General features: G+C 39.5%; 1 protein-coding gene across 2 annotated transcripts in view; it reads right to left on the reverse strand.

Moving 5' to 3' along the window:
- mmp24 (matrix metallopeptidase 24) overlaps positions 1 to 12,138 on the reverse strand; it is a 67,862-nt gene extending 55,724 nt beyond the window's left edge. Inside the window, exon 1 of one of the 2 annotated variants that reach the window (XM_021568353.3) lies at positions 11,851 to 12,138. In XM_021568353.3, the coding sequence (XP_021424028.1) occupies positions 11,851 to 11,976 (126 nt within the window). In that variant the 5' untranslated portion in view covers positions 11,977 to 12,138. The remainder of the gene's footprint in view (positions 1 to 11,850) is intronic. The other variant, XM_021568354.3, reaches the window with a different exon arrangement.
- Positions 12,139 to 15,041: the final 2,903 nt, after the last annotated feature.

The raw sequence follows: 15,041 nt of genomic DNA on the forward strand, positions 1-15,041 counted from the left end.
TTGGACGTACTGCCAAATTTTCTAAAACGACATTGTAGAGAAATTAACATTAAATTCTCTAGCAACAGCTCTGGCGGACATTCTTGCAGTCAAATCAAAATCAAATGTTATTTGTCACATACACATGGTTAGCAGATGTTAATGCGAGTGTAGCGAAATGCTTGTGCTTCTAGTTCCGACAATGCAGTAATAACCAACGAGTAATCTAACCTAACAATTTCACAACAACTACCTTATACACACAAGTGTAAAGGAATGAAGAATATGTACATGTACATGAGTGATGGTACAGAACGGCATAAGCAAGATGCAGTAGATGGTATCGAGTACAGTATATACATATGAGATGAGTAATGTAGGGTATGTAAACATTATATGAAGTGGAATTGTTTAAAGTGGCTAGTGATACATTTTTTTCATCAATTTTATACATTATTAAAGTGGCTGGAGTTGAGTCGGTATGTTGGCAGCAGCCACTCAATGTTAGTGGTGGCTGTTTAACAGTCTGATGGCCTTGAGATGAAAGCTGTTTTTCAGTCTCTCGTCCCTGGTTTCTGGATGATAGCGGGGTGGATCGGGTGGTTGATGTCCTTGATGATCTTTATGGCCTTCCTGTGACATATCCCAGTCCACGTGGTCGAAGCAATCTTGAAGCGTGGAATCAGATTGGTCGGACCAGCGTTGAACAGACCTGTTTTAGTCTCTGTCTATAGGCTGGGAGCAACCAAATGGAGTCATGGTCAGCTTTTCTGAAAGGAGGGCGGAAGTTAGAATAACAATGATCCAGGGTTTTACCAGCCACCAGGGCTGGTAAATCAATATGCACAATCAATATGCTGATAGAATTTAGGGAGTCTTGTTTTCAGATGAGCCTTGTTAAAATCCCCAGCTACAATGAATGCAGCCTCAGGATATGTGGTTTCCAGTTTACATAGTCAAATGAAGTTTGTTCAGGGCCATCGATGTGTCTGCTTGGGGGGGAATATAAACGACTGTGATTATAATCGAAGAGAATTCTCATGGTAGATAATACGGTCGACATTTGTTTGTAAGGAATTCTAAGTCAGGTGAACAGAAGGACTTGTATGTTGTTGTTATGATCACACCACGTCTTGTTAATCATAAGGCATACCCCCCCACCCCTCCACCCTTCTTCTTACCAGAAAGATGCTTGTTTCTGTCAGCGCGATGTGTGAAGAAACCAGCTGGCTTTAGCAACTCCGATAGCGTGTCTCGAGTGAGCCATGTTTCCGTGAAGCAAAGAACGTTATACAGAACGTTTCCTATGTCTCTCAGGAATGCTACCCTTGCTCGGATTTCATCTACCTTGTTGTCAGGCGACTGGACATTGGCGAGTAGTATGCTCAGGAGCAGTGAGCGATGTGCCCGTCTCTAGAGCCTGGAGAGCCTGACCAGAAGATCGTCTGCCCCTTTTATGGCGTCGTTGTTTTGGTTGGCCGACTGGGATCCGATTCTATGTCCTGGGTGGTGGGCAAAACAGAGGATCCGCTTCGGGAAATTTGTATTCCTGGTCGTAATGATGGTGAGTTGACGTTGCTCTTTATCCAATAGCTTCTCCCGACTGTATGTAATAAAACCTAAAATTACTATGTAAGATATAACACGTTAAAAAAAAAAATACTGCATAGTTTCCTAGGAACGCGAAGCGAGGCGGCCATCTCTATCAGTGCCGGAAGTAGTGCAGCATGCCAATTGCACACTCCCTCAAAACTTGAGACATCTGTGGCATTTTTTTGTGTGACAAAACTGCACATTTTAGATTGTCCTTTTATTTTCCCCAGCACAAGGTGCACCTGTGTAATGATCTTGCTGTTACAAGATTCCCTGTTACGATGTGCCCTGAGAGTCGGGATCACGTTCAGGGTGTGAGTGTTTTAATAAATTAACGTAACATAATACAAAACAAGAAAACACAAACAGACATGACACAGAAACAATGACACCTGGGGAAGGAACCAAAGGGAGTGACATATATAGGGAAGGTGATCAGGGAAGTGATAGAGTCCAGGTGAGCGTAATGATGGTGACAGGTGTGCGTCATAATGAGCAGCCTGGTGACCTAGAGGCCGGAGAGGGAGCACACGTGACAATCAGCTTCTTGATATGCCACATCTGTCAGGTGGATGGATTATCTTGGCAGAGGAGAAATGCTCATTAACAGGGATGTAAACAAATGTGTGCAAAAAATTGGAGAGAAATAAGCTTTTTGTGCGTATGGAACATTTCTGAGATCTTTTAACACTTTACATGTTGCGTTTATATGTTTTTTTCAGTGTACAATCGAAAAGGACAACGCCCTCTTTAACAGAGAACCCGTGCAAACGCACCGGCGTCGCCGGTCTACTAGCCATTACCGATCCCTTTTTCCTTTTGTTTGTTTTGTCTTTGGTTCTTTTTCACACCTGGTTTCATTTGCATTAATTTCTGTGTGTTTAATTATAACCTGCTGCCTGCCTAAGTTTGTGCGGGATTAGTCTTTTATTGTGATGTGATCGGTTGGATTTACCGTTATTTGTTTTCACGGTTACGTAAAGCGTATGAGTGTCAAAACTTTGTTCCTCCGTGCGTTTGCACGGGTTCTCTGTTAAAGAGGGCGTTGTCCTTTTCGATTGTGCCATTCCTGTGTTGGTGGACTGTCTTATTAAAACACGCTTCTCAGGCATCCCTGCTCTCCTGCGCCTGACTCCTACACCTACCACCTAGACGCACCTTATCACATTAGTGGTATAAAACAGTAGAGTAACGTTAGAGGCGTTTACAGAAGTTGCACACAAGGGGAATTTGTTTTGTAGCCTAGGGTCTGGTAAAAATGTAGCCTTTTATACTGTAAACATATTTCATACAATTCTATGTCATTTTACCTTGAATAGAGACTTTGGCTGTATCATTTTAATACTGCACAAATGATCAAAATGACAGGCTGATTGACAAACTGAGATCAATAAAAACAACCTTGTCTTGAATCCATCAATAGCCTAGGCCTAGGTGTGTGGAAACACACATGGTTCAAAATGAGGAGGAAATTATAGTCCTTAAAAAACTTTCCAGAATAAAAATCCTATCTCTCTTGTTTTACTTTATTAAACAACGTACGCTCAATAGACCTATTTGGAAGTTCAATATTCTGAAAGACCGGTTTTGTCTTCATGCTATTCAGTTACAGATTTGCCGTGTGTTCCCGACTGTAGTCTATGCCTTGTTATTGGGCTACACACAATCCACAGCTAAGCTATTTAAAAAAAGAAGAAGCTATTGATCCTCTGTGGCTAAATTATAGGCCAACTCGTGGTGTATTAGGCTATTCTAAATTATTACATTTCTTTCTGAACAGACACCAGTAACTCAATAACTTTGGTACATTTATTTCAATGTATCATGGGAACTCTAGCACCTTCCTGCGGCTATGATTATACAAGGAAATAAAGGAAGTGCTGCTGCATGCAGAGAAACACTCTTTTCATGCAGAGAAACACTCTTTTCATGCCACTTCTTAACAGCTACGACCAGAAGTGACTTTTTGTATCAGGTTAGGAGAACTTATGCAGGTGTTTAGGAGAATGAACGTAGCAGGTTAGGATAATTAGGTTAAGGTTGGGAAAGAGTTAGCGAAAATGCACTCCTAACCTGCTACAAAAATCACTTCTGGTAGTAGCTGTATCGAAGTGGCACAAAAAGAGTTTGCAGGTAGGCTATCAGCCAACCAGACCGGAAATGAATGATGATGAAAATCAAGTGTTATCAACTTGTAATCAAATGGTATGCTGCTGTGGCAGTACTTTTGAAATTTAAACTAGGTAACTTGGTACACACACTCGACCGGTGACTGCATCCCGCAGTGCATGCATGTTTGGATACCTGCCGCTAACAGGGCAGACTGGAAAAGGGCACAACCTGGTGCATATGAGCTCTGTTCAGGGCAGACTGGAAAAGGGCACAACCTGGTGCATATGAGCTCTGTTTAGGGCAGACCAACATACGAGGTAGGGGTAAGGATGGGAGTGGCAAACTTAAGGACATCACGATGACTTGGTGGCAGTGGGTTCAGAGCAACAATGACAAAAACTGTACACTAACAAATACTATACCACCACCCAAAAGGGCACTTGGCAAGTAGGAGGGCAACCAACGGTGCAGGTGTTTAGGGCACAGGTAGACCCCTATTTGTGCACATGCCTGGTAACTACTGATGTTATTACACATTATCTTGTTCCACTATGTAACTAATGTTTTGTAATTACACACTTTAACTACCGGTCATTTTCAATTTGTTTATTTCTATGTTTGGACCTTGTTCAAAAGCTATACCGCATCAAATGTAATGTAAGAACAATGTAGTTACATTGGATATACTTGTATTTATCATGCACCTACCCAGGAGCAAGCAACTTAATGTAAAGTAAAACCCAGTATGGTATAACCTTTACAATTACTATTTAGTTACAATGTAACAACCTTTGCAGACAATAGGCTAAACAGGAGAAATTAGGAGACATGAGAATGTTAGGTATAACCCTTTTAGTTACAGTGTACTTACAATGTAACAATCTTTAACAACCAACTCTGTAATTACAGGACTCTGTACTTACTCGGGAGCAAGCAATTTAATTTAAAGTGCCATTTTGATGACTTTGTAGTTACAATGTAACAACCATTGCAGACAATAGGCTAACCAGGTGAAATAAGGAGACAGGAGACATGTTTTCAGTTTGAACTTTCTTTAATAGATTTGACAAAGACTCATATTCAAACCATTCAAATTAAATTTCCCATATCAGACTCAAAGCAATAATTATTTTAGTTAGTACGTTTTACTAACACAGGATGGTGGTAAAGCTAGCTAGCTAGCTAGCTAGCTAGCGTTTTTCCATCACTCACTAATGTAAGCTAGCTAAGAGCTGGCCCAATGTAGGATGTCCAATGAAAAAACACATATTTTGACCAATGGGTAGAAATTGTGTAGAAAAAAAATGGTCCAAATCTCAAGTCTCTATCTTAATCCGTTCAAGAGATATTGGAGTTTTTACCCTTGATGGTCAAAATTAAGACGACTAAATCAATGGAGGCCAGAGAGAAAAATCTGGAAATAGCATCGCATCAGCTAGGCTGGATGCTGTGCAAGAATTAAAGATACGTGACAGATTTACGATTGAACTCGTCATTTTTCTTCTCAAATCCGGTGGATATAACACAATATAGAGGTAGTATAGATATCGATTTTGAGATATGACATGTAGTATTTTCATATTAATGCGAAGTTCCTGTTCTTCTTCGAAGACTTTCACAAACACAAGTGTATCTCTGTGAAATGCCAATGGAGTGTACGTCAGCCTTCTATTGTCAAAGCCTTTTACATTTAATTCAGCTTGGGTCATGCTAATTTTGCTATTTGCGACCCGCTGAAACAACTTGGAAGACGATGACCACAAAATCGTAAACCCTTAAAAGTTTAAGTGAGAAAGCTGCAGAGCTCTGTCAACAGACCTCGGTCCTTATTATTGTATTAGGTATCAGTGTCACGACTTCCATCATGTTCGGCGGTCGACGTCACCGACCTTCTAGCCATCCCTGATCCATTTTCCATTGATTTTGTCTTGTCTTCCATCACACCTGGTTTCAATCCCATCAATTACATGTTGTGTATTTAACCCTCTGTTTCCCCTCATGTCCTTGTCGGTGATTGTTTGTTGTATGTATTGGTGCAAGTTATGTTCTGGTGTGCAACGGGTTTTGCACACTCTTATTTTATTTGGTATATTTTGGTTTTCTGAGTTTTTGTTTATTCATTAAAACTGCTCCGTTTATACCAAGTTCACTCTCCTGCGCCTGACTTCCCTGCCACCAGCACGCACCCATTACAATTAGGTTACGAAATCAGACCTCTTGATTATCATGTTAATGATATGTTAGAGAAAGACCCCACTGATCGATTCAGAACATAAAGAATCATATTTGTCTTGGTAAAATGTATTTTCTAACATAAGGAAGTGAAATTGCATCACCAAAGCACGTTTTCTTCCACTCTGGGCAGAGTGGGTGGACACCCTATACCCCTCAAACTCAAATCTGGACGTTGAAGCCAGTTCCACTGCTTTATATCATTGTTCCCCTCTCATCAGGCACTGATTTAGATCTGGGACACCAGGTGGGTGTAATTAATTATCAGGTAAAACAGAAAACCAGCAGGCTCCGGACCTCGTATGGGTAGGAGTTGAATACCCCTGCCCTATACCATGTCAACATGTTTTCCAACATTACGAAATCATCAGAAAACTTGTGAAACATTTAGTTAACAATACTATTTCACTATTTTGAGATATACATTGTACTTTTGCACATTACAAACCTTTATAATAGTGATGGGGAAACAAGTCTTCCTGAGGTTTTGTCTGCAGAGTGTAAGAGATTAGTGTGACAACTCTTCCTGTTGAACTCTCATTTATAAAAATCATTAAAAAACCACAAAGCATTTAGTTTGCTTTTATGTATTCCATTTAGTGATTGAAATTGTACGTTTGCACATTCAAAAGAAAAATATATAAAATTAGAAGCCAGAAGAACGCTGGGCTGTCACCAGGAGGTGGCAAATGTATGTATTTGTGTAAAAAATAGGGACCACAATGGAAATAAGTCCCTAACTTTACTGTGCAATCTGTCTCTTTTTAAAATCTTGATGTATATGTATTTTTTTTAACTTACAAATAAAATCAATCAATCATTTCAAACTGTGCAGCTGCCAATTGATGAATGGAAAGAGAGAGCTGTTACAAAACACCAAAACGTTTAATGACATTCAGAGATTGTCAAGCCAAGCCTTCGATAAGCCTAAAAGGTAGGGAGGATGTATTTATTGTTTGTCGAGATTGATATAGTCTAATTATTGTGGTGTTGAAAACGCAAACCATAATATTGAGGTGCCTGAAGTTGGTATGCTTTGTTTATTGGTTCTGTGCATTGGCACAGAAATCTGTTGGTGGAAAATTCATTGCACATATTTTATATCATTATAAATATGGCATTGAAATGTTGAAAATCTGATTTCCCCATTGCTGATCATTATCTGTAGCCGGCTCTTATCTTAGTGTAATGAAACAGGCAGGGAGAGTGAGCTCGTCTGTGCTGGTCGGTGAACCTTCTGGCCCGTAGCCCTGAGTGGCATCGACTGTGCCACAAAAGCATGTTGAAGTGGCAAAGTGGATATCCACATTTATAAACACAGGGTCGCTACAGTTATTCTAATTTGTGGTCATAAACATTATTTTGAGTTAATTCTATTAGGGGGAGGGTGTTCAATTTATTTTACAGTACAAGGTGAGGGTAATGCGAAAATATTTGTAACGTTGGGGAGGGAGGTGCAATTTTTTTAAGACACCTTGAGTTGAACTGGCTCTTCCCCCTCAGTAACATTTCCTCTGTCCCTTCAAGGTTTGTTATGTGCAAAAGTGCAATGTAAGTCTCATAAATAGTGAAATAATATTGTAAAATAAATGCTTTATGATGATTTTGTTTATTAACATGGAAAACATGTTGACATTAGGCTAACAATGGCTAGCTAGCCATCTAGCTAGCTAGCTACATTTTGTGAATGATGGGGATTTTACTAACTAAAATAGTTATTGCTTTGAGTCTGAAATGGGGGTTTGAATTTCAATATTTTGAATATGAATCATTGCCAAATCCGTGAAAGAAAAGTAAAAGTGAAAAATGTTCTCCTGTCGTTATTTATCCTGATTAGCCTAGTGTCTGCAAATATTTGTACATTGTAACTACAAAGTAATTAATTAAAATGTCACTTCATTTTGCAATATGTTGCCTGCTCCTGGGTAAGGACATTTTAAATACATGTATATCCCGTGTAACAACATTGTAATTACTGAGTTGGTTGTTAAAGATTATTACATTGTAATTACAATGTAACTAAAAGGGTTATACCTAATTTGCTCTCCTGTCTCCTAATTTCTCCTGTTTAGCCTATTCTCTGCAGAGATTGTTACATTGTAACTAAATAGTAATTATAAAGATTATACCCTACTGGGCTTCACTTTACATTAAGTTGCTTACTCCTGGGTAGGTGCATGATAATTACAAGTATATCGTATTTAACTACATTGTTCTTACATTAAACTTGATTCGGTATAGCCTTTCATCCAGGTCATAACATAGAAACAAACTAATTAAAAATGAACTGTAGTTAATGACAGGATGGGCCTTGTTACAAGTGTTGTTACCAGATCCTAGCCTATTTATCAACCCTGGTATTACATTTGGATTTGATGGTAGTGGCACCTTGTAGTTACTAACCATGTCCAATTTTGGTTCGAATTATTAACATGGTAATTCACAGGTGACTTCCAAACATATTTTTATAAAAAATGTGTTACATAGTGGAACAAGAGAATGTGCTATAACATCAGTAGTTACACATGTGGAATAAACTTCAGCAAGTGAATGTGTAATTACACATTCCTTGTTCCAATTGTGTAATAACTGTTTCCGCAACAACCCTATTACCATAGTAAAACCTATGTAACTACTATGTTGTTAACACAGTTATTAGCACTGAATGTAGCGATTGATTATGATGTTCATGATAGAGCAGCATTTGGGCTAGTTGTAAAATCTTGTATTTGTTGGCAAGATCAGTGGCATTTTTTTAATTGCCTTTTGGCACAAACTATGGGAGAATGATTAACAGACAAATGGTTGAGGTGGTATCTTGATTCCAATAAACTGTGAAAAACTGGGTTGTAGATGACAGCAATACATGGTCCTGAGCTAGCTGAGTGAATTTGCATGGATTTGACATCTTGAAACAACCTTCTTTATACTATTTGGGGAGGAACATTCTCCAAAGATTTGCCATCTTTCCAAAACTGGCAGCAGCCTATGGTTTGTGCACTTACAAAGGATTTGATCAAAGTGTAACACAAAGCAGACAAAATATCAAACATACTAACATGGCCCTCTAAAAAACAGAGGTAGAGACTACTTTAAAGACAAAGACTAGTAACATACTGCAGTTTTAGACTGTATTAATATAGGGGGGAAAACTGTATCTAGCTAAACATGTATTTTAAAGTATTCAGCTCTTGAGATTTCCAGTTTGGTTGGTGGGCACATCATCCTCAAATAGACAGCGGGAAATTAACATCTTACAGTTACTGTACTGTGGCTATATAGGCCAAGTGTTTAAATATTACACAACTCATTGCCGTATCACTGGATTCCCAACAACCCAGTTCAGTCTAATCTTACCAAACTACCATGAAACCCTTGCTATATCATAACCTAACTGGCTGATTTCCAAACTGCCTGACATGCATTCAAGAAGTCAACGTATTAGATCCAATCCAGAGCAGGTACCAAGCTACAGTACCACATCATTCTACTGACCAGAAAGTGTTAAAATGATATTGCAAGCACAAAAGCTTCTGTCATCATCAGTGGATATTACATCACATGACTGAAATGATTGAGTCAAGCGCTATGCCCTTAATGCAGGTTACATAACTCCCAGGTAAACTTTATTAATGTATTTTATTCGATGTGTGCACTCAGGGCATCAGTGACATTTACTGATCAATTACTGCAAGTACAGTACCAGGGAGAACCAAAATATCTGCATGACTGGAGCTGTACAAGATTGCGTGAATTTAGTATAAATGTGAGTGATGTGAATTTAGCTTGCTGAACTTAGTAACCATCCAAGTCCTATCCTTTCCCTCGGTTGTTTTATCTCCCTCTTGATTTGATTTGGTCAGGTGGCAGGTTTCAAGTTAATGTCAGTATAAGCCCCCTCTGAATCTTGACAGTGTCAAGTCATCTCTCATCAAACAGCCAATGCCAATTTATAACTAAGCAAACACTGGCCAATCAATTATCCTTACTTGGAACGAGATGGCGGTGTCATCTAGGCATACAGCTGAACAAATAGGCTTACTGTTAGCAGTACAGTATCCTCAAAGATAAACACTGAACTATATAAATATGATTAAGAATACATGCATACTCTGAGCATACAATATAAATAATGATGTGTGTGTGTGGGGGGGGGGGGGGGGGGTCAGAGAGAGAGAGGAAGCATACTAGAGAGTCCAATCTATCACTGGTGATTGACAACATATCTCTAAATTGTTTATTTGCAATCATAATTACATATTGTCTGGCCGATGGTCATGAATTCTATAATCAATCGGGACATTTCTATAGCCTTCGAAGGGAGCCTAATGAGAGGGCTTAATGTTGGTTTTAAAAGGGTCCTGCGTGTTTATCAGTCTGCTAAATTCACTAGGCTATAACAGCAGCTTTATCTAGCCTGGTAGCCAGATGTGCTTCTGCTTTAGTCAACTCCTTTATTGTTGTCATGCCTAACAAAGGAAAAACAGAATTAACCACCAGGCTAAAGTTCAGCCATGACACTCAGGTACGCACGTGATGTCACAGGAAAGGATCGGGTGAGGATTATGCTAAATGATGGACTCTGACTATAGAAATGGTCTATTCATTCATACATAATAAAAATAATGTCAGTGAGGATTAATTAAATTGATTTAAAGGCAGCAGGACTGACATATATAATCAAAAGTCCATCTGTTCAGTTACTCTCTTTTTTCATGGCCCCATTTAAAAAAAAATGTTTTACTCATATCATACTGTCCACACTCACCAACCATGCTTTGTCAAACACCTATAAAGAACTATCTTTGTGTGTACCTATCATCTTGAAATTGTTACATTACAAGCAATTGGAAAGGCTTTCACTGCAAACAGCTTATTCAAAACACAGCACAAAGTCATATACAACTCTATATGCCACCAGTGCCCTCTCTACTCCCTGCTATTGCAATAAATTATGGAGGAAGCTATATTTGGAATCATGTAACAGTTCTGGATTCTTTGTTCTGTCCAAATGAAAACAAAGCACATAAGTTTTTTTTCTGTGTGGAAGGACTTATTTTATTAGCATATTGTTGATATGCTGTTATTGACAAAATACCTTATGATAATAACAGTGTTTTAGATAACTGGGAACCCTATGAAAGGTCTAATGTTTTTGTAGCTTGTGCTTCAACTCATTGTGCATATCATATATGAATGTTGACTGTTGTGTTTAGCATTGACCCACGTAACCTTGATTTTAATACTAGTCATGTTTAAATCAGCTCCAAATATGGGATACCATAGCTAGGTGACATTAAATTAAACAGTGATACCGAATTGGAATTTGCTACATGTGCTGTGGCGCAATGATTCTCCTCTCCAATGCATGCAAAACATATAATCAGTCTCTTTGTATGTCATTTGTCATTGCAACCCATATACTAGGCTACCACTAGTGGATGAATATGCGAGTAGAAAGGTTAAATAATTCTCATTGCGAAATTAAACTTAATGATCGTGAAGGCAGCTGTGTTCATAAACAATCAATTCGACGGACAAAAGCGTTCAATGTTTTTTCCAACATGCATTCAAGTGAATATGTGTAGAGGAGTTGAACATGTAGATCTAGGTCAATCTATAGATGTTTTGAGGTGAGGTGATACATAGGCTAATGCCACTAAAATCTCAATAAATAAAATGGTAGAGCTGCCTGACATCTTGTTTATGTGGTTTATTTATTTGGATAATGTAATTGTTATAGAGCTGTCAACAGTTCGGATAAGCTATTCATAAACGATACACAGATAAACATTCAAACGCACGATTTTATTGTATTTCCACCTGCGCTATAAAGAAGCGCAATACAGTGCTGTGCGATTTTGCCCAGTCCGTTTCGGTAAGGATGCTGTATAGAATAAATCAATTGCATCCCTGTTCGTGCATCTGACCTACCTCAACAATGAACGTCTTCTCTTCACCACAGACCGAGACAACCCAGAATAAAATATGAAAGTAGCAGGTTTTCCAGCAAAAACCAGGGAGCCCCGCTTTCCTCCTCTTCACTCCAAGCCCCGCCATGACTGTCCCCAAATTCCCCCCTCAGTCCGCGTTCGAGTTCCAGTCTTATGTCCTGTGTCCGTGCTTTATTCACAGGAAGAATGATTACCTAAATTTCTCTGGTTGAATTTCAACGCATACCAACCGCAATTCTCGGGCTCTCATTGCGCAGACTCTGTTCTTAAAGCGTCACACAAAACGGAAGGTATTTATGCCTGCACTCCAATGCTTAAACTGTAAACCGTGAGGTGCCAGAACAAAAAGAGAGCGCGAGAGGGGGGTGACCTGTGGGACTCTGAGGTACCGAAACGGATAAAAATAAAGAAAAAAATAAAGCCGTGCATACATATCATCGCATTTGCTTGGTGGCATAGAGCATTGGAGTAGAGGTGCTTCCAGAAGTTGCACAAATGGGAGAAAAAAATATTACTTGGGTCCAGGAAGAATCTGGCCTTTTATAAACCCATTTCAAACAATTCTACATCATTTTATATGACTGGAGACTTTAGCAGAATATTTTTTTTAACCGCACAAATGATTGAAATGACAGTTTACATTGACACGGACAAACTGAGAATCCGAGATCAATAAAAACAACCTCGTCTTGAATCCAACAATAGCCTAGGCTTACGTGTGAGGAGGAAATTATAGTCCTAGAAAAGCTTTCCACTTTCTCTGATTCACCCATTGCAGCAGGAAGCAGGGGTGCTATAGCACCCCCTAAAAAAAATCTAAATAAAAAAAAGGATCTTAAGCCAATAATTGTTTCCCAAAAGTAGTAGTACATTGTACACGCCATTACAAACCTTTCCTATTGCTCAGAACATGCTATATACTTCTACTCATATAAGTATATCGCTTTGTGCAGGATGTTAATATGTATGGTGTTGAGTCTCTGCCACTTTGTACCTGCAGTAATCACGTCTGCATCCAGCTCTGACAGCAGGTCCAGCATGAATATCCTTGCGGCCCTGACGCAGTATCTTCTTAGTGAAAACTATTTTCGGTCAGCTTTGTTGAACATCCAAAGTTGAGTAAATCAAAATTTGGAGCAATCTGGAGAACAGGTAGACACAAACAAATCTATTCATTTATTTATCATTTCAATTAGAAGGGTACATTGAAAGGTAGCACGTTCAATGGCAAAATCTAAGCTGTAATGCATATAATTTTGCACATCCATGAAACTGGCACAAGAATAATGAAATCACGCATTGAATTCTGCCTACTGACAAGTATGAGTATCACGGTTCGAGCACACTAAAATTAAAATTCTCTTTAATGCTATAATTCAATGAGGACAATATAGAATTAGGTGTCATTTCTGAATTGACTGGAACTGAAACGGAACTGACCCAAACCCTGATGAGTATACTTTAAATCATGTATGGAAATTAATTTGATTTTAACCCTGTTGCTGAGGTGCTTAGTATGACCCACCATGCCTGGAGTATCCGACAACTGTGATTGAGATCTCCTCCATGGTCTTGGACCCGTTTTCATGTATCCACGTTGCCCTCTGGATGGCTGTCTCCTTTAGGGGACAAATCTGACTCTCTTTATGGCAAAAAGTACACTATATATGCAAAAGTATATGGACACCCCTTCAAATGAGTTTTCGGCTATTTCATCTACACCCACTGCTAAAAGGTGTACAAAGTTGATCACACAGCCATGCAATCTCCATAAACAAACATTGGCAGTATAATTGCCTTACTGAAGAGCTCAGTGACTTTCAAAGTGGCACTGTCATAGGATGCCACCTTTCCAACAAGTCAGTTTGTCAAATTTATGCCCTGATAGAACTGCCCCAGTCAAATGTAAGTGCTGTTATTGTGAAGTGTAAATGTCTAGGCTCAACAATGGCTCAGCCGCAAAGTGGTAGGCCACACAAGCTCAGAGAAAGGGACGAGTGCTGAAGCCTGTAGCGCGTAAACATTGCCTGTCCTCGGTTGCAACACTCACTACCGAGTTCCAAACTGCCTGTGGAAGTAACGTCAGCAAAATAACTGTTTGTCGGGAGCTTCATGAAATGGGTTTCCATGGCCAAGCAGCTGCACACAAGCCTAAGACCACCATGTGCAATGCCAAGCGTCGGCTGGTGTGGTGTAAAGTTTGCCGCCATTGGACTCTGGAGCAGTGGAAATGCATTCACTGGAGTGATGAATCCCACTTCACCATCTGGCAGTCCGACGGACGAATCTGGGTTTGGCGGATGCCAGGAGAACGCTACCTGCCCAAATGCATAGTACCAACTCTAACGTTTGGTGGATGAGGTCTGGGGCTGTTTTTCATGGTTCAGCCTCGGCCCCTTAGTTCCAGTGAAGGGAAATCTTAATGCTACAGCATTCAATGACATTCTAGACAATTCTGTGATTCCAACTTTGTGGGAAGCCCCTTACCTGTTTCCTGTGCACAAAGCAAGATCCATACAGAATGGTTTGTTGAGATTGGTGTGGAAGAACTTCACTGGCTTGCACAGAGCCCTGACCTCAACCCCACTGAACACCTTTGGGATGAATTGGAACGTCGACTGCAAGCCAGGCCTAATCGCCAAATGTCAGTGCCCGACCTCACTAATGCTCTTGAGGCTGAATGGAAGCAACGTGAAAGTGACCGACACCAGTCAAATGTCAGACTTAGCTAGCTTTCTACAGGCACTGACATAGCTACCTAGCTAGCTAACGATGATAACGTTAGCTAACCAGATGTCGACAAAAACTTTATATTTAGCTAGTTATATTCAGTGACACGTAAAACATCAATGTTAACAGTAAGCTCCAATAAGCTAGCGAGGCTAACATTATCTAGCTAACATAGCTAGCTACCACAACAGAAGAAAATAGTTTGTTAGCTATCACTCGAGCTAACGTTAGCAGGCAAGATGTTGATTTGAGGTAGCTAGCTGACTTAGATAGCTAGTTTAACGTTAGCTATATAACTGAAAAAAAAGAAATTGACAGATAAAATGTATTTGTGATAGGACATAACATGTATAATTAGTAACATTTGTTATTTAAGTTTTGCAGTCAGACAAAACACATTTTCCAAAATGTCTGTTGAAATGGGAGTTTGTTAACTTGTGT

The sequence above is a fragment of the Oncorhynchus mykiss genome, chromosome 17, assembly GCF_057628025.1.
Source record: "Oncorhynchus mykiss isolate SJ-2025 chromosome 17, ASM5762802v1, whole genome shotgun sequence".
Lineage (NCBI taxonomy): Eukaryota > Metazoa > Chordata > Actinopteri > Salmoniformes > Salmonidae > Oncorhynchus > Oncorhynchus mykiss.